The following is a 23134-nucleotide window of genomic DNA, read 5'->3' on the forward strand; positions in this document are numbered from 1 at the left end:
AATGACTTTGTCAAGGTCATATAGCATCTTGCTGGCAAAACTACAGGAAGCCTGTTCATTTGCCTGGTACTTTCTGCATTTAAAACTCTATGCTTCAATCTCGCCTGTTTATTATACAAACCCTGGGAAGGAGGGCCATTAGACAACGATGATTTAAAAAATTTTTTTTTCATTTAAAAGGGTGAATTTTATTGCATGTAAACTGTACTTCAATAAACCTGAATTTTTAAAAAATGCATCTTTGGAATATGAATGTCCCTTTTGTCATGTCTGAGTACTTAACTCTCTCCAAAGGCTCAGCTGGCCTATACTGATCTGGACCATCCTCCTCTGTCACATGCTGATTTGCTCACCAACTCCCCAAACTCACCACCAAACATACAGTATGCTATAGCCAAGTTCTACCCAATTTGGGGTCTGGAAGAGAGTGGATATGAGAATGTAACACGTTTTTATCAGGAAGGGACAATTAAGACAGCAAACTCTACCCTGACAACAGCCTATTTTAACAGAGGATCAACAGAAACTTAATAGAATTACCCTCCAAAGGCACGATTTCAAGCTGCAACAAAATGAAGGTGAAAAACATTATATCATAGGTCCTGTGGGAGTGGTAGACTGGACGTCAGGATACTCAACTTCGGGTCCTCTCCATTACTAACCTGTCCACAGATCACTTGCCCTCATGGAGCCTCAGCCTGCAAATCTGATAAATATTTCTGGAGATCCCTTCAAATATATCTGACCCTGTTGTGGCCTGGACAACATCTGAAGACACAACCTGGATCTCGTCGTTCTCAGCTGGACTCCTGTGTTTCTTTTCTTCAAACATCGCTAGCACCACCAACGCGGAATGACACCTTCTGGAGAAAACGCTGCTGACTCTGAGTAACAAAGTCAGATCACCCTAGGAACCCAGGTTTGAACAGACACTGGGCTTTTCTGGTCAGATGATTTCAGCAGTACAGGCTGCGGAAAGAGCTCTAAAAGGCTTCTGAAAACCCTCCTTCACAGAGAGGACACTCAGGCCACAAAGCTACCTGGTGACAGGCAGAATGAGAACCCAGAGCTGTGGGCAAACACCCTCACAGCCGCGATCCCATGAGCCCCTCTCCTGGAAGGACCATGCTCTGCCAAGCAGTAGGCAAGGCTCTCCCTTACAGTGACTCCAAGTTCCTGTCTTGTTCTCTAACCTGTCCTGCCTTCTATAACATGACCATCTCAAGAGACAGACCTATGAGCTAGACTCGGGGAGGGAAGGGGACTGTGAGATGCCGGCTTTCTGCTCAGTGATGGAACAGCCTGTGTTTGGAGTGCTCACGGAGGGCACTGCCCCAGCCATCTGCAGAGACTCGGGCTCTGGCTTTGGGAAGGGTTTCTAAAGCTCTGGCTGCTTTCTGACATCTTTCTCCACCCCTCCAGCCAACGGAGCCAAGACACACACACCCCAAGTTTCTGTCCTGTTCCCTTACTGTTTGCTGTTGCTTTGGAGCCTCATAAATAGGGCATTGAAAACACTTCCTGCAGCTGAAAGAAGCCCTGAGTAGCTTGTCTCATTCCCAGTATGCAGCTCAGCAAGGGGTCCGTCCTTCTCTGTCACTGTCTCTTTTGCCTGTTGTAATTCTGTCTGCCTCTCTGACTGTCTCACTCTGTGCCTCTCCCCACCCTTGTCCCTTCTGCTTAAATGGCGATCCCTCAATTTTTCTGCCCACATACTTCTGTCATACGGTTGCTCTTTGAATCTTCCTGCCCCTGATACCATTCCCTTCCCAGAGGCTTCCCTCAGCCCCCAAACAAGTACTCTGACAGGGAAATACAAGCCAGGAGCCGCTCTCCTGTCTCCTCTCATCTTCTTGAATCTGTTGGTCTGGAGGGCCTTGGGTTCTGTAGAAGCCAGTGGCCTGGAGCCAAAGGAAGGCGGAGCCCATGGGGGCGGGATTGGTGCTTGGGCCACTTCATAAAGCCTGGGGTGAGGGGCGCGAGGCATTCTGACAAGCCCTGCGGGGGCTGTTTGGTCCAACAGATCCCAAGGGCACAATCGAGGCTCTCCGGTGTCATGCCTGGGAGCCCCCTGACCACGCCGAGCTGGGCGCTGCTGCTGCGGCTGCTGGCACTGCTGCGGCCCCCGGGGCTGGGCGAGGCCTGCAGCTGCGCCCCTGCACACCCCCAGCAGCACGTCTGCCACTCTGCACTGGGTGAGTATGAGATCTGCAACTGGGGGCGGTTGTGGGGATTGTTTGTGTCCAAAGGAAGAGGGAGGAGCTCAGATCCCCGCCCCTGACCCAAGGCCTCCTGCTGAGGCTGATGGGTTTCCAAGTGCCCCTAGAGCCATAGCAACCGCTGGGCCTGGCCAGTGTACAAGGAAATAAACATTGTTAGGGACCTCGATAGCAATGCAGCCCCCACCTGGGTCACACTGAATATAAGGAGTTATCTGGCAGGGTATTCTGTACTACTGGATTAAGGGGAGAGCTTGTATTTTATTATTATTTTTTGAAGATTTATTTATTTTACTTACAAAGTCATAGTTAGGGGAGGAGAGACAGAAAGAGATCTTACATCCACTGGTTCACTCCTCAGATGGCTACAAGGCCAGACCTGGGCCTCCCCAAAGCTGGGAGCCAAGAGCTTCTTCTGAGTCTCCCACATGGGTGGAAGGGCCCAAGGGCTTTCCCAGGCCATAAGCAGGGAGTTGGATTGGAAGTGCAGCAGCCGGGAAATGACCAGTGCTGGTCCTAGGGACTTATATCTTAACACTTGTCTCTGCCCCGGGCCTGTAACTGAAGCTGCCGCTGTAACACAACCATGCCTTTCTCCCTTTCTCTCTCCCCTCCCTGAAAAGTCCTTCCCTGATACTGTAAACTCTTGGTGAACTTCTTTCAAGGTCTAACTGGGCCCTCCCTCTTCTCTGAAGGCTTTTTGAAGCAGTTCTTAGTGCTATTACAGCGTCTCTGATGCCTCCACACTCCCACTATTGCTGGTTCCTGATAAGTGTGTCTTTCGTTAAGCCAAGGCACCAGGACTGTCTTCGGCACATCTATATGCCTAGGCCCTAATGCAGGAGTAGGCACAGAGCAAAAACTACAGACTGATTAATGCCTAAATGGTAAAGATGGGGCTTACTCAATGCAGGGTCAAACATTTGTGGAATTCAATAAATATGCATTGAAGTCAACCCCTAGCAGCTGTGAGGCCTTCAGCAACACCAATGGTTGAGCCTCACACTAACAACCAGTAAAGGATCCTCTCCCCTCGCTCAGCCCTCTGCACCGTGGGGTATGGAACACTACAGTTCTCCGAACTTACAGGCCCAGACACAAGTGCAGAGATTGCAGGACCTCACAGGCCCGCAAAGTGGAGATCCCAGGCCTCCATTCTCATACATATCACTCTGCCCCAATCCAACAACACCTAGGCCAAGAATGCCCCTAAAGGATTCCCCAGGGCCCCCATTCATTCAGATCTTAGGTGTACTGCTCCCACTGGTTTCTGAAGTTTCCCTCTCTTATCTTCTTTTGCAGTGATCCGGGCAAAAATTTCTAGTGAGAAGGTGGTTCCTGCCAGTGCAGACCCGGATGACACTCAAAAAATGATCCGGTATGAAATCAAACAGATAAAGGTACATGGGGACTGCACAGGGTGTTTCTTCCCTTGAGATGACAGGAGTAGAGTCTGTTGAGGGATGCGGATGGGAGGGAGGCTGGCAGGTTGCAGGTGACCTGGCTTGGTAGTTCTCAGGGTTAGATGCTGATGTGATGAGATGCTGGCATTAGGGCCCTCGGAATCTGAGTGACACTGGGTGATATAATATCCATTTGGTGCCATGGCTGCTTACGACGGAATACCTCCCCACCTTGCCAAAATAAACCCAAGGTTTAGAGTTTGTTGCTGTTGTTACTAAGAGAGAGAACTAGTAGGCCCATCTCTGTGCACTTAATTCCAAACCAGACTTTTGGTCATTTTTCAGACTGAAAGATGAGGTTTTGTCCATTAATATGCTTAATATACTCACAAGTCACTGACCCAATACTGTTTTTTTTTTCATTGCCTTTCAGATGTTTAAAGGTTTTGAGAAAGTCAAGGATGTTCAGTACATCTATACCCCTTTCGACTCTTCTCTCTGTGGTGTGAAATTAGAAGCCAACAGTCAGAAGCAGTATCTCTTGACTGGTGAGTAACTTAAAGACCAGCAAGTGGTCTTGACTGGTCTGTCCTAAGATAGGTAGTGAGGTTGGAGTCCTGGTTTCCTGTGAGACCGGTAGCAGCTCCATATTCGTAAAATAGCCATGTTAGTGAGAAGCAGTCTTCTAGTTGAGCTGAAGTAATTTCCCTTTGAATTCAAGAGTCTTCATTATAGTAATCTTGACTATTGCTTTACTATTTTATATACTAGCCTATTGATTATCTAACTCCTTAAAACCCTTTTTAAAGATTTGTTTTATTTTTATTAGAAGGTCAGATATACAGAGAGGTGGAGAGACAGAGAGGAAGATCTTCCATCTGATGATTCACTCCCCAGGAGGCCACAATAGCTGGAGCTGAGCCAATCTGAAGCCAGGAGTCCGGAGCCTCTTCTGGGTCTCCCATGTGTGTGCAGGGCCCCAAGGCCTTGGGCTGTCCTCGACTGCTCTCCCAGGCCACAGGCAGGGAGCTGGATGGGAAGCAGGACTGCTGGAACTAGAACTGGCACCTATATGGGATTCTGGCATGTGTGAGGCGAGGACTTTAGCCGCTAGGTTGCCACATTGGGCCCAAAACTTTTTTTTTAATTTAACTGAAAGATAGAGAGAGAGACCTTCCACTTGCTGATTCCCTCCCCAAATGGTTATAGTTGGACCAGGTCAAAGATAGGAGCCTGGAACTCCATCAGGGTCTCCCACATGAGAGTAGGAGCTCGAGCACTTAGATCATCTTTCATTAACTTCCCAGGTACATTTACAAATTGTTGGATCTGAAGGAAGCAGCCAGGATTCAACCCAGTGCTGATATGGGATGCTGGCATCACAGGCCACAGGTTAATCCACTAGGCCACACATCAGACCTGTGCTTCACTATTTTAAAGAGGTTGTTACATCAGCCTGGAACAGCTAGCCAATTCCACATTTAAAGGGTTTTAGTCTGTGTAAGATCTCTGGCACTGGAGCCAAAATCTGTCTATGAAACTTCAGGTTGTTGCAGCTCTACTCTTTACATTTGCAGAATTCTTCAATATTCAATTGGTTAGACAAACACAATTAAAGAACTATAAGATAATATAACTCCATAAATTAGTGAGTACATAATGAATCATTCTGGAGTCCAGGGAAAGAAGGTATTTGTTTCTAGGACTCGCATACCAGGCCTTACAAAGATTTTTGCTTCTACTTCCTTTCTAAATACCTGCCTTCTGTATGCTGTGCTCATGGCTAGGCATCGAGGTAACTTAGAAATAGGAGACATGCTATCTGCGCTTAAGGAAGTCAAGGCTCAGCCAGGCTGAGGGGAAATGACAAAAGATAGATCTACTGGAGAATCATCAGTGGCACCAACAGCCTTTAGAAGATGGCCCTTGTGCTTGGTGTTGGAAGCACCTCGTGCCTGACCACTGCTGACCTCTCTTGTTTTGTTTCTTGCCATTTGGCAGTGACAGTTTCCAGTCCCTCACTTTCTCTGGAGTTGAAGTAAACTACTGGCTGTTGTAGAAGGTGTGGTGCTGGGCCACATCCCTCTGCCTTCGTAAACAGCCCAGAAGCATTTCCCGCAGCTTGTTCAAAAAGAGACCGCCTACCCAGTGCCTCAAGTCCCAATGCAAGCACCCTCTCTGAGATACCTTCCCACACCCCTTGCACGGATGGAGATAACAGGCTTTCCTTTGTGTTTAAACTGCATCTTGTTGTATGATCATGCAGTAGTGTGACTTCTGCCCGCTTATGTCTACCCTATTCGCTGCTAAGCTCCTTCTTTGAGGGGAGGGAATTCCATTTTGTATTCAAGGTGATCTCAGTGAGTAAGTGATCAAATGATTAATGTGCTAAGACAGGTTTGGGCCAGCAAGCTTAGGGATAGATTTGAAGATGAGGTGATACCAAAAAAGTGGCTCTGAAATGTGAGAAGGATTTCATAAGCAGGGAACTCCCAGGAGGAAGGGGAAAGGCTTGGGGCAGGGGTCTGATCTATGCAGAGAAGGGCTGGAAGGGCATGGGATCCATTATTTATTGAACATCTATGGGTTTACAACTGGACTGGGAACTCCACACTCTCCCATTTGGTCCTGACAAATACTTTATTAATCTCATCTTTCAGCTGAGCGGTTACATGACCTAAGGTCACACAGCTGTAAGTAAAAGAGAAGGGATCTCACCTGGAGTTTGAATTCAAAGTCCAAGTTCACCTCTGCACCAGACTAAAAGAAAGGCCTTCTTTAGTCTCTTAACTTTGTCTCATACAATCATCTGTTAAGCTCTTTGCTACAAAGACTTTAGAGGTTTTTCTTGTCTGTTCATTGACTGCTACTACCATCCAAAAGCCACTGGAGGGGTTGTAATTCTGGGCTCTTCCAGGACTCAAACTCCTGGAGTACCAAAGCAGACTCCTGATGCTGGATTCTCTCCCATCTCCCTTTGAAGGGCAGGTCCTCAGTGATGGAAAAGTCTTCATTCATTTGTGCAACTACATCGAGCCCTGGGAGGATCTGTCCTTGGTGCAGAGGGAAAGTCTGAATCATCACTACCACCTGAACTGTATCTGCCAAGTAAGGGGTATTCACTTCTAGGATCTTCTGGGAGTGGGGCAAGGGTCTTGAGTGTCGCAGCTTACCCTTTATATCTTCCTCCATTCATGCATACATGTAGTCATTTATGGTACAGTAACCGAGATCTGCCATGGACCAGGTGCTATATGAAATTGCAGCACAATCCATGGTCCCTTATCTCAAAATATGGACATTCTGGCTGGGAAATACAGCAGACTGACATGACAATACCAGCTACAGCCAACATTTAAAGACAGCCTACGCTGCCACACTCTATAATAGGCAATTCATTTTAAATGCTTATTTACTCTTCACAACAGATGCATGAGGAATTTGGATGTTCAGTTTAAGGTGAAGAAATGAAAGGGAAGTAAAACAACTCGTTCAAACTTAGTGGCAGGGTGAGGACTTTCAGGGTTACAGAGATGCCGTGAGAAGCAATACCATTGATTGCAGGGTAAGGCAAATTCTGAGGGAAGTCTGGGGACTTCATAAGACATTGGTATTTAGGATGGGCTGTCAGGATATGTAGGAGTCTGAGGGCAGGAAGGAGAAAAGGACACCCTACTCACTCTGATGTTGTGTGGCCATGACTGCAGATTACCACCTGCTACACAGTGCCCTGCGTCATCTCGGCCCCCAACGAGTGCCTCTGGACAGACTGGCTGTTGGAACGGAAGCTTTACGGTTACCAAGCCCAGCACTATGTCTGCATGAAGCATGTCGATGGCACCTGCAGCTGGTACCAGGGCCACCTGTCACTCAGGAAGGAGTTTGTAGATATCCTCCAGCCCTAGGGGAAACCAAGGACTACAACATCTCTTGAGTCCTGAAGATCAAGTCTGTTCTCCTTTCCTGCAGATATATGGCCATCACCTCAGTCCCCACGGGTGGCAAGTAACAGAAAATGCCAACTAGACGGCCTGGTCATGGCATCATGGCAAGGGTGGGGAATGTTCCATAGGCCACAACCTGTTGAAGGCTTGAAAGGTAGCACTGTTTCCTGCCCTGCTCCCAGCCCTTCTTGCCTGACTCACACCCAGAACAGTCTGGCCTGTAGCTACTGCTAAAAGTTTTTGTTGTTCCCTAAACCCAGGACTATTTCCTTTTCTCTCAAGGAAATTATGACCTCCCTTGCTTTAACTAACTGAATAGGAGGAAAACAGTGAATATTATACACATGAGATAGAGTAGCCTTGTAGTGTACAATGCCAGAAAGTGAGCTGACCTGTATCATAAACAGGCAGATGATTGGCAGGACGGAAAAGAACAACATACTATGGCTGTGTATCCTCACACCTCAGTACTCTGTTGGAGGTGTGACCTGGCCCTATATCATTCGGTACCCTCCCTCTCCGTGCTGAAATTCTCCATTATGCCATTCTTAGGAGAGGGTGCAGTCCATTCACCATACCTTTTTGGACAAGAACAGACTTATTATCTAAGAACAGGTTTGTCTCTTTATGTTAACTATCTCTAATGCCCTCTATCAGTATGTATAAGACTCTTCAGGGTGTTTAAGAAAATGTTTTTTATATGAGAGAAAGACTTCTCAAATTCTTGGGAGCAGGTATCCCAATCCAGATCTCACACAAGAATGTCAGAGACTAAAACACTTGAGCTTTCGCCAGTTGCCTCCCAGGGTGTACGTCGGGAAGCTGTAACCAGAGCAGAGCTGGGACTGACAGCTGGGCGTTCTGACAGAGGCTATGAGTGTCCCGAGCTTCAAGCCTGCCTGTCTTCTGGCTTTTTTAGATGACTGATGAATTCATTCCTACATTAGAACTTTTTTAAAGCCAAAAAAAAAAGTTTTTCTGTAGAGTTAAAATCCCTCCTTCATCTACTTCTGACATTTCAGAGGTGGCTGGTCCCCTTTAGAGGACAAACTTTGGGAGAGAGGGCAAGAGAGAAATAACATAAGCACCACGACAGGGGGAAAGAATGATGGAATACAGCTGCAATCATTGCCCTTTTTCCAGTGCTCAGCCTTGCTGTGTGTGACGGCGGAAGCAGTCAGCTTGATTCCCTGCCTCCAGCTCAGCACCTCACCTCTGAAATTCACCCCCTGCACCTCCCCAGTCCAGGCCTCTTAGGGATCCTCAGCCTCAGCCCGTCTTCCTTGGACAGGGTTTAAATTATACAGCCTCTTTCTGGGGAAGCTCTGGCAAAGTCAACGGAGATGGCTCTTCTTAGGGTCTAGGGCTGTTTTTGATCTCAGTGTGGTCTGCTGGTGGGTGAACAGAGCCACAGACAATGTACCACAAGAAAACTCTCCACAACTGCCGCAGAAGGAGATCCCTTGCGGGGCAGGGAGTGGGAGAAGGATTTTACACGGCTCCTGCCTCAGAACTTGGATTTCCTTGGTAGAGGGCGTCCACTGGCCAGGTAAGCAGGATCACCAAAATGATCAGAGCAGCCTAGGCCAGAGAGGAAGCCCGGAGTTCCGAGCCCCAGGTCACCCTTAAAGAGAAACATTAACAATACCCTCTTACCAACCAACTACCCTATTTCTCTGCTTCTTCTGACCCCCTAGGTTGACCCCAGAGAATACACAATGTTAAAACCAGCCTTCGTGGGCCCAGCGCGATAGCCTAGTGGCTAAATCCTTGCGCTGCATCGGCCAGGATCCCATTTGTGTCCCGGATGCTCCACTTTCCATCCATCTCTCTGTTTGTGGCTTTGGAAAAGAGTGGGGGATGGCCCAAAGCTTTGGAACCCTGTACCCGCTTGGGAATTCTGGAAGAAGTTCCTGGCTCTTAGCTTCCAATTGGTTCAGCTCTGGCCACTTGGGGAGTGGACCAGCAGACAGAAGATCTTTCTCTCTGTAAATCTGACTTTCCAATTAAAAAAAAGAACCACAAATCTTTAAAAAAAAAAAAACACCTAGCCTTCTCATAATCTTGAAGAAGTCTGAGCAATAATAGCACCTGATACTTGAGAAGGCAATTACACAGCTCATCTCACATTCAGTACATACCATATCAGATACCCTGCTCGGGGACAATCATCCCCAGTTGATGATCCTATTGGAAAACTGACGCACAATGACAGAATGTAAATTGTCTTATGATACCAGTACTTGTTCTGCAACTAAGGCTAGAACTCAAGGTTTGAGATCTGATTGTTGGTCCAGAGAGCTGTTACTTTGATTAAAATGCCTTGTTCCTGCTCTTTCTATTTTGTCTCCAGAATTTGAAGGCAAGAAAGGGGCTGTCAGCCAAGACCCAGCCATGTTAGTCCCACAAGCAGCTCCACCGCTGGATTCCCACAGTTTGTGGGGTTCAGATACTGAGGCGGTCTTCTCGGCACTGTGTTGCTGAGCTCAGAGTGGGAACAGCAGAGCTGGAAGCCTCACTCGGTCACTTACCATCTCTTTGTGGTTGGGGTAATATGTCTGCTCAATCAGTGGGAATTTTTCTCCTCCCAGTGTCTTGTAGATGGCCACCAGTTGGGCAAACTAAACAAGAGAAGCAAATGTTTCAGTTTATTTAAGACATCTTCTGTAAAAGATAAAGTATCATTCCACCAAATATTTCCTAAGCAGTTTCTTGGTAAGGAGTTTAGTGCTAAATGCTTTGAGGGTATAAAAGAAGTGCACTTATTATTCCTGTTATCAATGAACATGCTTTAGTGAGCTAACATGTACAGAGTATCTACTTGATTTTAACAAGGATTGACATGCCACTTTATCATCTTCATTTTGTGCATGAGGCTCCAAAAGAGTAGACAATTTTCTGAAATCACAGAGCTGAAAAGGGTTGAAACTAGGATTGAAACTTGCACCTTTAGGGCCCGGCGGCGTAGCCTAGCGGCTAAAGTCCTCGCCTTGAAAGCTCCAGGATCCCATATGGGCGCCGGTTCTAATCCCGGCAGCTCCACTTCCCATCCAGCTCCCTGCTGTGGCCTGGGAAAGCAGTCGAGGACGGCCCAAAGCTTTGGGACCCTGCACCCGCATGGGAGACCCGGAAGAGGTTCCTGGTTCCCGGCATCGGATCGGCGCGCACCGGCCTGTTGCGGCTCACTTGGGGAGTGAATTATCGGACGGAAGATCTTCCTCTCTGTCTCTCATCCTCTCTCTGTATATCTGAATTTGTAATAAAAATAAATCTTTAAAAAAAAAAAGAAACTTGCATCTTTAAACAGGTGCATCTCTGGGCAGTGGCACAAGTTGAAGCTGGAGAAGCAACATGGTCCAATTCTTGAGGTTCAAATGCCAGGCCAAGGAAGCATTTTTCCCAGTGAGCAGGGTGGATTAGTTTGAGCAGGGGGTGTCATTAACCAACCTGTTCCCCAGGAGGATTTGAATGGTCATGGCAAGTGGGATGTACAGATCTGGCATTCCTAGCACTGAACTTCCTAGTCCCTTTACCTATCAGAAACTGGGAGAGCTCCACAAGGAAGAGGTGATGGACACACACCTGATGGACACACACCTACAGATCAGGGTTGAAAGGCTCTGGGCACATATTCAGGACCCCTCCACTCTGCTTTATAAACAAAGAAGTAGAGGCCCAAAGAGATTGCTTGTCCAAGGTAACACAGTGGTTGAGCCAGATTGATAGCCAATACACATCCCTGAGCACCCGTCCCTCATCACTGGCCACAGGAAAAAATGAGACCCTTTTCTCTAGTGCTACTGGATTAGTTCACACTGCACTCTACTGATATTTGGAACGGCTACAATGGAAACTTATCAGATTAAGCTTGCTTTCTATTTATCTGAGAAAGGAAAGCTAGAACATTCTTCCAAACTTCAGGTCCTATGCTCTGTAAGGGATACTGGCACATGAGCCAGTGAAGGGAGAAGGAGTTGGGCAGAAGACGCTCTGAATTGAGATGTTGGAGTTTTCTAGTGCTTGCTCTGTTTCGTTAAGTTACTGGTTGTCCTTGAGCAAATGAGTTGTATCCTCTGAGCTCCATTTGATCAGTCCCACAAACTTTGTACTCGCTTATTAGATTTCTTTCCAAACTCTGTTATAAAACTGAGATCATATGTTGTGGTCCTTTTGATTTTCTTATTTTTGAATGTTGGGCCACTGCTTTTATGGACATACAACTGATGATACTAGGGCTCTAAGGCCTCTTCCAGGATACAAAGTCAGGTTCATGGACTCTAAGCCCCTAAGACTTCATTGTTGAAAGAGTTGAGAGACTATTCAGAGAGGCCTCTCAGTTTCCAAGCCTGGATTGGGGGCCACCCTGGGAGAACACCTGGGTTTCTTCTCCCCTTGCCCAGGGCATGCTCCGTTGTATCCAGTTGTCCCCATCATTTTTTGGTTCTTCAGTTTGCTCTGATTATGAAGAGTGACTGCTCAGGACTTTGTCTTCTCTGATCCTCCTCACCATCTCCTCTGACCTTTGCCTCCTGTCTTCCAACGTGGGTCTGGATTCCTGTTCTGCTTGGACACCTGCCTGAGTTCCCAGGGCTCTCCAGCATCCCTGGGGATCTGATGCCAGCTCTGCCCAAGGACCTCTGTCCTGCTGCAGCCTACACTCTGGCATGACACCAAGGCAGGTGGGAGAGTTACACAGATATCACATGCATGCCAGGAAGGCCTGCGGCAGACTCCCAGGGCCCTGTGACAGCCAAGACGAAGATGGCAGCCAGTTCCCAGGCTCTATTTGGGTCTCAGGGAGTTTATCCTACTCCCCTCCACCCCATCTCCAGCAGCCCCTGTTTTCTCAAGGTACTGGGCTTGGTTTCTAACCCTGCCTCTCTGGAAACTTAGATTAAGTCACAGACACACAGTCACCAATTAAACAAATGTACTATCTGATAAGGGCTATTTCCTTTATGCACAGACAAAAGAATGAATTTGGGAGCTGGGGGTGCTGCTGGCAAAGAGTAGCAAGACATGTTCATTATAACCACTTATCCAGCAAATCTGGCAAGGACTTCTTGGAGGAAATGGGCCTTAAGGTTAGTTAGAGTAACATGTTACCCTCTTTCTCCTGGAAATTAAAAAGATTTAATTTAATTTAATTTAATTCTGGTGCATCTGTCTCTAAAATATCCAGAAAGACACAAGGATTACAGATCCATCCATAGCAGTAAAGGGGGTGGGATGAGTGGTTTTCTCAGTCCTGCTTCTGAAGCCCCAGGGGCCAGCCCTGACCAGTTTCAGAGACAGTAGACTTTCTCAGAGGCAGCGATATGAGACTGAACCTTTTCCAACCCCACAGAGGGTTCTGCTCACACCAAGGCCAGCTATCATGAAGAATTTTTAAAAAATGAGTCACATTCATCATCTCAGAGGGACCCTCTACTCACCAGCACCAAATAGACCTACTCTCCTCTTCCCAAAAAGCAGAGAAAAAAAAACCATAAGATGTCATTTGAATGGCAGCTGATTAGTGAAAGTGAAGGGAGAACTTGGTGTCTGTCCAGGAGCCTGCTGCTCTCATGCAATGCCAACGGCAATGTGCTGGTCCTGTGAATGGGTGAGAGTGTGACCCCTCACCAGATCCCAGGTCCCATGAGGGGCAAGGCCCTAGGCACAGGCTCTGCTGCTCCTCCCCTCCCTAGGCACAGGCTCTGCTGCTCCTACTCTCCTTGGCCTCTGGCACAGTTAAAAAAAAAAAAAAGAAGAAGAAGAAGAAGAAGAAAAGAAAAAATGGAGAACTCATTTCTTTGAAATCCCAGATATGAGGGGACTGTAACAACCAGGCTGGCAAAGTGGTGGCAGGTACTGCTGCTATTCCCTGTTTGTAGACAAATGAAGTGGGGCACAAAGAGGTTTTGTCAGAGAGCTGATAAGTAGTGAGATGACCCAGAAAAAGCTGATAATGGCAGAATCACTCCATACGACTCTAAGGGAGTCAAATTCTAATACATGGTAGGTATGGAGGTAGGAGTGGGCACGGGTTAAAGCAAATGGGTGGCAAGAAGGCCACGTGACTGAACTGAAAGGGTCAGCTCCCAGATGAGTGACACACTCCAATCACATAACTCCCTCCACTTGTTTATGCAGAACTTGGGGTTTCAGACGCCTCAGGCCACACAGAGGGAAAGCTGAACATGTGAAGCCCAAGAACCCAGCCCCCTGTTGAGCCATGGCAGCTCCCAGACCCTCGACTCCTTGCTCACTGGTCTTTTTCTTACACTAAAGGGACTCCCTGGCTCCCAAAGGAAAAGGAAAGCTGTTAGTTCAAGTTTGAAAAAAAGATTAAGAGCAGAGGTGAACTATCTATTTGATGATAAAAATAAAAACAACACCCCCTTCCCATTCCCTGAGTGGCAAAGAGACTTGGGGTTCAAAAACTTAACAATTAGCCACCAGTGCCAGGAACCTTGGCAGTCCAGTGTGTGTAACAGCTGCCACTTGATTTTTGAAAAACAAGATGAAGAGGATGTGATTAGGGGCAGGTGTTTCCTTCCGAGAGGGCCAGCCTGGAGCTACAGGGTTAGCAGAGGAGCTGGGTCTGCTCAGCTGCCACAGAGGAGGTGAGAATGCCCCAGTGGCTAGCCAGGGTCACTTGCCCTCCTAAACTCTTCAATTCCTTAGCCTAAAAGTTTCCACTGACCTTCTGGATTTTCAAAATCCAATTTCAAGAAGAGAAGAACCAGATCAGCTTCTTCCTCACCCAGTTGCCCAAACAGTGCGACAGGCAGCGCAATCTCCCCAAGTCCTGGCTCTGTCACTTATTTCTTAAACCGTTCAGGATCTCTTTTTCCTGTAAAAAGTGCTAATAATGCTAGCAATAATACCTTCCTTGTGAGCTTATTGTGAAAATTAAATGAAACAGTATACAAAAATGTAGGATTTTGGCACCATATGCTAAGTGGTTATACACTCCTTACCACCACCACCCCTTCTTTAATTTTCACATCTGCACCATGAAGGAGTGAGATTGGATGATCTCCAGGAGCACTTTCAGCTCATATGAAGTGCCTGATGCATGTGTATGCAGCTAATCTCACTTTAAGGTTGTTGAAACACTGTAAGACTCTTGTCACTAACACTCCTCCTAACTGGCTCATTCCCTTGGTTCCCCCACTGGCCTCAGAGCTTGCTAGTAGTTAAACAATTTTGAGAGGCAACAAATGGGTCTTTTAGATTGCTGCAGCCAGGGCTGAGGGCAGAGCCTAGAGCTCTGTCAGGGCTTCTTTACAAGATCTTTGTGCAACTTGGTTGCAAGACCAAAGATCATGGGGCTAACATCATAGCATAATGGGTTAAGCTGCTGCCTAGCATACCAATATCACATATAAGTGCTGGTTCAAATCCTGGCTACTTTACTTTTCATCCAGGTCCCTGGAAAGGTTCTGAGAAGGCACTGGAGGATAGCCCAAGTGTTTGGGCCAATACAGAAGACTTACATAGAGCTCCCAGCTCCTGGCTTCAGGCTGGGCCCAGCACGGACAACTATGGTCTTTTGCAAAGCTAATCAGCAGGTGAAGATCTCTCTCTCCTATACCCATCTCTAACTCTCTTTGTAACTCTGTCTTTATAATAAATAAATAAACCTTACAAACAACAAAGGTCTGCCCTGCAGCAGAGGCAGGCTGGCTCGTGGTGTGTGGTAATGTGCTATACTGTGACAGCTGCCCTGCACTAAGTCCTGGCTGCTGCTTTCTCACCTGGGCCACTGCACTGAGTACCACCAGCAGTCCTTCCCAAGGAACTGAGGGATGCAAGGTCCAGGTTCCTACCTATTCTTTTACCCAAGAAAAAGAGAGCCTCACTCACCACCCATGGCTTGTCACAGAAGTTGTAAATGGATTCCAGTGAGTTGATGCAGGGGAGGCCTGCGTACTGCATGCCAATGATCAGGTGGCGGAAATCCTCATTCTCCGCCATGCCAAACGCGTGCTGCCGGATGAGCACAAAGTCCGGCCGGAAGGACCTGGTAGGAAGGTAGAGACAAGTTGGCCTCAAACCAGCAATGTAAGTACCATATCACTTTGTCTTCCATTTCCAAAGCCCAAGGCAGAGAACGTCTTAGGGCCCACCCAGGCCAAGGCCCTCATTTCAGAAATGACAATTACCTTCCATACCAGAAGTATGACATTTTCCAAAGGAGATCTTAAAAGAGCTCTGAAATTGCTCTATTCCTCTGGCCTAAGCATTGCCTTTTTCTAAGGTACAAATATCCTCGGGGTAGGGGGGGAGGGACACTTCTGGGCCCTCATAACATAAGTCCTCACGGGGCTCCTGAACTGGGTCTCTGAGCAGGTCCCAGCAGACTTGGAAGCCAGCATATTTGGCTGTCTTCACTACACTGCCCTGGAGGTCCCTGACCTCAGTATCCTGTTCTGACTCCTTAAAATAGGCAAAGCCCTCATCAGGCCCCAAGGAGAGCAAGGGGCCAGACTTTCCAATGTTATTCTTCCAAAGCGGACGCTAGGGAGGGGTACAAATATTTTTCGCAGAACTGAGGTTGAGCAACAGCTTCAGGAAGCCCTTAGCACAGAATGTTCCCATGCACGGGCAAGCTCCCTGTGTGTCACTTGTTGCCAGCTAAGCTCCTTGCCACAGATATGCCACTGAACTTATCAGCTCCCTTACAGAGCTGTTGTATCTGGGACAGCATCATATCTAAGTGACACTCAATATACTTCCTGACACTGAAGTGATCAATAACTGGTCATTTTTTCCACTTACAATTTATCTTCCAATCCTAGGTTTTCCTCTCAAACTGAGTTATCCAGGAATGAAGAATACAGAACAAACACAGAACTGGGGGGTCAGGGGGTAGTCAAGAGAACTCACATGAATACGGGGCTCTGCCACCAACTCCCTGCATGAATCTAAACAGATCAATGTCAAACAAAGGTTGAGCTAGATCAGACATTTTCAAAACTTTTAAAGCAACCAAACCTTGGCTTCCAAGGCAAATGTTTACATAGAGAAAAGCACAGAGCCACACCAACTAAAAGGAGATAGGAGTTACTTCAAAGTGGGCTCTGAATCTCCGATGCCTAGGATGCTTTCACTTCTGTTTGTCTAAGAGCTTCCTAAAGGTAGGAGCTATCTTCTTCTCCACACCCATGCAGAGCACACAGTGAAGCTCTGTCTGCCATACAGGACACTCCTGCTCTCTTCTGACACTTGCCTTTGTGCCCTTGGGAATGAGAAAGTCCTTACCGGACAACTTTTGTGCCATTTCGGAGCACCTGCATATCCACGGCATAGGTTCCATCGGCATGAGCCACCAGGTTGAGCTCTGAAAATTCCGCCTGGAACGTAAGAGTAGAGGAGGAGGTCCACGGTCAGCCCTGGCGTGGTCAAGGCATGTTCCCCACACAGCAGCAGCAGCAGCCCCATACCCAAAAGTTTTATTTACTGTTTTCAAATATTTTCACATGCTGATTCTATTCAATTCTTATAGTAACCCTACAAAGCGGGTGGGACACAGAAAATGATTTCCATTTACTATAGAAAGAAATGGAACCTGAAAATCGGTTAAATGGATTTTCCGGACAAAGAAAAAATTATCATTGGCAGAGATGGGAGCAAAACTTAGATCATTTGACTCCCAGCATGTCATTCCTTGTGCACTTCACTGTAGAGTGAAGATGTAGCCTGGAACAGACATCTCTCTGATCAGTGTCAACATAAGAACGCCTAGGTTTTAGTGCTTTCAGCATGAAATATTAAGTGAGGTAATTTCATTCTCTTAAGTTTCTATACTTGCCTTCCTGACCCTGCCTATCTTGTTTTAAGAACTGAAGGTAGGTTCAGACCAGAGATGGTCTCCCCAAGAAGCCGTTGAACTTATCTGGACAATAATATGCTGGACTCTATGCTTGATATATGCTTGCAACGAAAGAATCTCAACTGAACTTGAACTATGGCAATGCAGCAAGGTGGAGGAATCCACCATGGGGGGAGGGTTTGGGAGGGGTGGGGGAATCCCAGTGCCTATAAAACTGTGCCACATAATGCAATGTAATAATAATAATAATAATAAAAGAACTGAAGGTAGGGCCTGCAACATGCCATAGTGAATAAAGCTGCTGCCTGTGGCACCAGCATCCCATTTGGGCACTGGTTCAAGACCTAGCTGCTCCATTCCCAATCCAGATCTCTGCTAAATGCCTGGGAAATAGCATCAGAAGGTGGCCCCTAAGTGCTTGAGCTCCTGTACCCATACAGGAGACCCCGAAGAAGCTCCTGGTTCCCAGCTTCAGACTAACCCAGCGCTGGTGACTGCAACCATTTGGGGAGTGAAACAACAGATTCTCTCTGTATCACCCCCCTCTCCTTCTGTAACTCAAACAAACAAATAATATATATATAGAACTGAAGGTAATGACAAGAAAGTACTCTGTCACAGCCCACTGTGTAATGAATGCTGAGTAACTTCTACTAGTACATAGAAAATTATATTCATCTTTAAAGTGTACATTCTCTCTTCACAAATGAAATCATTCATGCATTAAGCAATGGAAAAAGGTAAGAATAGGCCTTTCAGAACTTTGGTGTACTAAAACAAGTATTTTCTAATAATTAAAATTTTTTATTTGTTTCCATTTATTTGAAAAACAGAGGTAAATTACTCAATCAATTGATCTTCTATCCACTGGTTTACTCCCCAAATGCCTGCGATAGCCAAAGCTGGGCTAGGCCAAAATCAGGAGCCTAGAATTCAACCAAAATCTACCCCTTGACTAGGAGGGTCTCAATACTTAAGCTGTCACCTGCTGCTTCCTAGGAAACAGAAACAGAGAAGAACTCAAACCCAGGCACTTCTGTGTGAGATGCAGCAGCCTCAGACAGGGTCTTAACTGCTGCACTAAACGTCCACCTCAGGAGGTATTCTTTCCCAGGTGTTCTCTGGAGGATGGCCACAGGCCCAGAGTAGGCGTCACCAAAGGAGGTAGACCAGCACAGCAGACATGGGCTTATCCAAGAATATTGGGCCACCAACAACACAGAGGTGCCATTACTCCAGTTTCCTTCAGCCTGGGAGCCCTTTTCTCTAACAAGGGTCGAAGATCATTACTTCTAGCTTCTCCAGAGACACACAAAAAGAACTCAAGGAAAGGAAAAGATGCGGTCTTCAGAACCGTGCCTCAAAGAGTGAAAAATCCAGGGGAAGGGCAGGTGAGCAGAGACGGAAAGCCCAGAACTCAATGACAGGCAGTGTACTCGACTAAGCAGAACTAGATGGTTCACTCTGGGGTGCCAGGAGGCAATGTGATGACGCAGGCTGAGCTGCAGACTGATTACCTGTTCCACTTTGATTTCATAATCGCCAAGGACTTTCTTGCCCCGAAAACACTTCGCCCTGGAGAAAGGAAAAAAAAAATAAATTAGAAATTTGCTATAACAAAGAAAAGTATTATAGCAGACAGAACCCTAGAATGAGTTAAGAGACTCTGGTTCTGACCTCCACTGTGCTACTGGATCATTAGAAGAACTCAAGAGAATCAGTTTCTTTTAGTCCCAATTTACCCTCCTATAAAGCACCCACCCTTTCATTCTTAAGTTTTGTGATTTTATAATACTACTACTGACCTTTGGACCAGAACAAAATAGAAGAGTGAATTTCTCCAGCCATTCTTGATAAAGACTAGATCAATCTCATACTCATATCTAAAGGATTTAAGGCAATTAATAATTTTAAAATATTATTTTTAAAATGCCACAAGGATTAAAGAGCAACCAGTGAATGACAGGGAATTACCTATGTCAAAAAAAAAAAAATGTGGGGTCAATGGAGGAGAATCTGACACAAAACCTACCTTATATTTCTAAGCAGTCAAGAAACATGAGTAAAGCTGAGTTCTTCAATGCACAGAACCTCTCTACCAGAGAGGAATCTCACAGTCACGCATTCATGGCATTACAGCTTCTAAGCTGACCGTGTTTTCGCTTATATTTATATTGAGTCCAGCCTTGCCTCTAACCCACCCTTTCCCCATAATTTTCTCCTCTGCCCAGTTAGCTGGTTCAACATTTTCACAAAGGGCCTTTCTACACCATACTTATTGGTTAGGTCTGGTTGGATTTCCAAGTCTTGAAATTTCCAACTGCCATATTTCGCTGAAGGGTTTCTGGCAAACTTTCGTCAGAATAAAAGAATAAACTAGTATTCATTGGGCATCTCGTTCTAGGAAGTATATGCTAGTTGATTTCTACAACATTTCATTTAATAGGATAGGGACAAAGGTCTTCAGTTGAGAGAAAAAGAAATCAAGATTCAGCAGAGGAAAACGGAGTATTTAAGGGTACTTGGTGAGCTAGTGACAGAGCCAGTATCCACACCTAACCCCGTAGGACTCTGAGTTCAACTTTATTCACACTGTACAGCTCTGTCCCCCTTTGCTGATTTATTCTTCCCATCTTTCACATGACTACCATGTGTGCTGAACTGATTTTTTTTTTTTGCTGTCCTTCTTTACTCAAAAGGGACTTCATGACGTGGTGAGCAGTACTCCCACCACAAATACTTCCTACTCTGGTTCCTGTCAACTACCCAGGACAGGGTCAGCCTATTTCCTTTTCTCTATGGATTCTGGAACAGGCCGTTCTAGGAAGTTGTCATTTGTCCTATCCAAGTCCCTGGCCATGCTCAAATTGCTCCTTTGAGGCATTCAGCCATTTTGGAGCTAACTACCGAAGTCCATCCCCCCACCTCTGCCCCAATTCCTTACACAGGCTTCACATCAGCTCACTTCCAGGACACGGATCAACATTCACGACTCAGCAAGCCCTTAGGCAGGAGTGTGCAGTACATGCCATCCCTTTGGCAGCTACTGCCATGTATGCATGGCATTGTTACCATTCTGCAAGCCTTCGGCCCTGTAGGATTTTGTTTATGACCATAAACAGGAGGAACAGGAGTCAATGGCCCACCAAGTCCCATTCTATTCATTGGTGAGGTATGTCTACCTTTTTATCAGCATCTCTTCCTGTCTGAAAAATAGTTCTGCAGTGAGGTAAGTTACAGAGACAATAACAGTAACTAAACTCTCATTCTCTATGCAGCCCTGCATTTGCAAAGCATGTTTCCTTGTTTTATTTGTTCCCCACAATTCTGTGAAGATGTTAGGAGGGTGCTTATCCGTCTGACTACTCATGGAGAAACCGAAACTTCCCAGATAACTTCCAGCAGTTAAGCCTAGAATTGAGTTTACATGTGGGTACTTACACGCTGCCAAGTTTTCTATTTCACTCACTTATTTTGTAGGGTTTGAACACTGATATTGAAGTATATTTACAGATTCTGGCAGGGTGTATCTGCCACTTCCTGCACCTGCCCACTGACCAAGTTGGCTAATCAAACTGTTCTCATGCCTTCCCTTCCCACCTCTCCAGTTATCCTAATGCCTTTTCCTTAAGGTAATTTGTCCTGTTGGAAATCTTTGCGTTTCCTGGCCCCGGGTCACTGACCTCTCTTGGCTGAACCACAGTCTTCTAGAAAAGGAGCCAAGATGGCAGCAGCTGGGGCTCAGAGCCCTCTTCTGGAGAAGTGAGCATGCTCCTGCGGACAGGAGCCCCAGGACATTCGATTGCAGGTGGCTTTTTTTTTTTTAAATGAAAATCTTTGTACATAGTTCACAAGTGACAGAAGCATCTGCTAATGCTGAAGGAGCACTGGTCAGAGGCAGCATGCTAGAACCTGGAGGAAGGCCACTGCAGTCACAGCCCTGAGCCAGAACTCTGGCTGCATCTTATCCTGACTGGGAGCACTGAGACAAGTGGCTTAAATTTGTTTAACATTTTGTTTAAAATTGCTCAAATGGTTAAAATCAATCAAATTACCTATCTTCAAAAGTAAACTAAAAGAGAAAATGAAGAACTCTCTAATATCCCATTCCTTTCATCAGACATATTTCCCACCAGCAGCTGCATACACATCCTTCCACTGGCAGGAAAAGTGGGAAGATGTAGCTGCACACAGCATCATGCTATATAGATTTCTTTTGGAACCTTGATTTGTTTCACTTAGAATATATACTGGTGATATGCTTTCAGCACACATTGACAAACCTTTCTTTTTCTTCTTAATAGCTCTATGAAAATGGGGTCGGCACCATAATGTAGTATGTCAAGCCTCCGCCTGCTCCAGCATCCCATATAGTTGCAGGTTCCTGTCCTGGCTGTTCCATTTCAGATCTACTTTTCTGCCTTTAGCCTGATGGGAGAACCGGAAGCAGCTTCTAGCTTTTCTTCTTTATTTTGCTATTACAAGCAATGCCACAATGGCTTTCATTTGACAATACATACATAGAATAAATAACTTGACGCTGGTGCAAGGAATGTATGGCTACAGTTTTTCCTTATGCTGCCAAACAATTATACTATGCTCACCAGTGTTTGAAAGTCTGGAAAGTTGCTTCATTCCTCTAGATAAAATGGGAAAAGACAAGGTGTTCAATATGGACTTTGTTATTGGTAGTCTTGTGTGAAGTTAAGCCCAAATTCATCCCCTTGCATTCAATCCTAAACAGAACCCAAGCACACACTAAAAATATCTATAGTGCCTGCACTGTCAATTTCCCCCTATTGTAACATTTTCTTAACAAGACTAACAGCTGAGGATCTATGTGAATTTAATGGCTTGCTGTTTCCTTCGTGGATCAGGTAATGAACCACCACCTCCCCTTATTGCTAAAAGGGGTAGAGGCTTCCAGATTTAACTCTTACTACTCAAGGAAGTAAATACCTACCTCGACTCTCATCTGCCTACCAATGAGAGCTCTGAGGCTGAGAAGTATGATTTCAGAGTTTGCTACTAACATCCCCCTGAAAACGTGGCCTAAGCCAGGCAAGCCAGCTTAAAAAAGTACTCCTTCTTTAATGTATAGGATAATGAGAAAGAGAGTTGTAGAGATCAGAGAAGGAGAGGCTAGGTTCAGACCTGATTCCACCACTTCCCAGCTAGGTGGTGCCTCTGTGACAGGTTAATTGCCTCTGTGAGCCTTAGTTTCTGGATGCATAAATAGAGCCAATGATCATTTAAATTTTAATAGTAATAATGAATGATGAATACTTATTATGCACTAAACACTATTCAGTCTTTTATGTATAAGGGTACTTTAAAAAGTTCATACTAAATGGAATTAAAAGATAAGTTCATTTTGATATAAAAAAGTTCAATCCATGAATACAAAAGGTTTTCAAAAAGTTCATGGAAGGGCCCAGCATGATAGCCTAGAGGCTAAATCCTTGCCTTGTATCTACTGGGATCCCATATGACCACCAGTTTGTGTCCCCGCAGCTCCACTTCCCATTCAGCTCCCTGCTTGTGGTCTGAGAAAGCAGCAGAGGATGGCCCAAAGCCTATGGGACCCTGCACTACTGTGGGAGACCCGGAAGAAGCACCTGGCTTCAGATCAGATCGGATCAGCTCAGCTCAGGATGTAGCAGCCACTTGGGGAATGAACCAGCAGACGGAGATCTTTCTCTGTGTCTCTGTGTCTCTCTGTATATTTGCCTTTCCAATGAAAAA

General features: G+C 46.0%; 2 protein-coding genes across 10 annotated transcripts in view; one reads left to right on the plus strand and one right to left on the minus strand.

Annotated features, from left to right (window-relative positions):
• SYN2 (synapsin II) overlaps nt 1–23134 on the minus strand; it is a 137349-nt gene that overhangs the window by 26445 nt on the left and 87770 nt on the right. Inside the window, exons 2-5 of the mRNA XM_036497415.2 lie at nt 18907–18964; nt 16819–16910; nt 15421–15577; nt 10098–10187 (exon numbers count right to left, since the gene is read on the minus strand). Coding sequence (XP_036353308.2) covers nt 10098–10187; nt 15421–15577; nt 16819–16910; nt 18907–18964 — 397 coding nt within the window. The remainder of the gene's footprint in view (nt 1–10097; nt 10188–15420; nt 15578–16818; nt 16911–18906; nt 18965–23134) is intronic.
• TIMP4 (TIMP metallopeptidase inhibitor 4) lies at nt 1312–21809 on the plus strand. Of its 9 annotated transcripts, none has more exons than XM_036497417.2 (5): nt 1868–2195; nt 3522–3619; nt 4056–4170; nt 6606–6730; nt 7349–8516. In XM_036497417.2, the coding sequence occupies exons 1-5, from the start codon at nt 2057–2059 to the stop codon at nt 7445–7447; spliced, it is 576 nt and encodes a 191-aa protein (XP_036353310.1). In that variant the 5' UTR covers nt 1868–2056; the 3' UTR covers nt 7448–8516. The 9 variants fall into 9 exon arrangements, with proteins under 9 accessions (XP_058534538.1, XP_058534539.1, XP_058534533.1 ...); XM_004581312.2 differs by having other exon boundaries at nt 1886–2195; nt 7330–8516; XM_058678551.1 differs by having other exon boundaries at nt 2135–2195; nt 3522–3597; nt 7330–8516.

The sequence above is a fragment of the Ochotona princeps genome, chromosome 21 (genome assembly GCF_030435755.1).
Source record: "Ochotona princeps isolate mOchPri1 chromosome 21, mOchPri1.hap1, whole genome shotgun sequence".
Taxonomy (NCBI): domain Eukaryota; kingdom Metazoa; phylum Chordata; class Mammalia; order Lagomorpha; family Ochotonidae; genus Ochotona; species Ochotona princeps.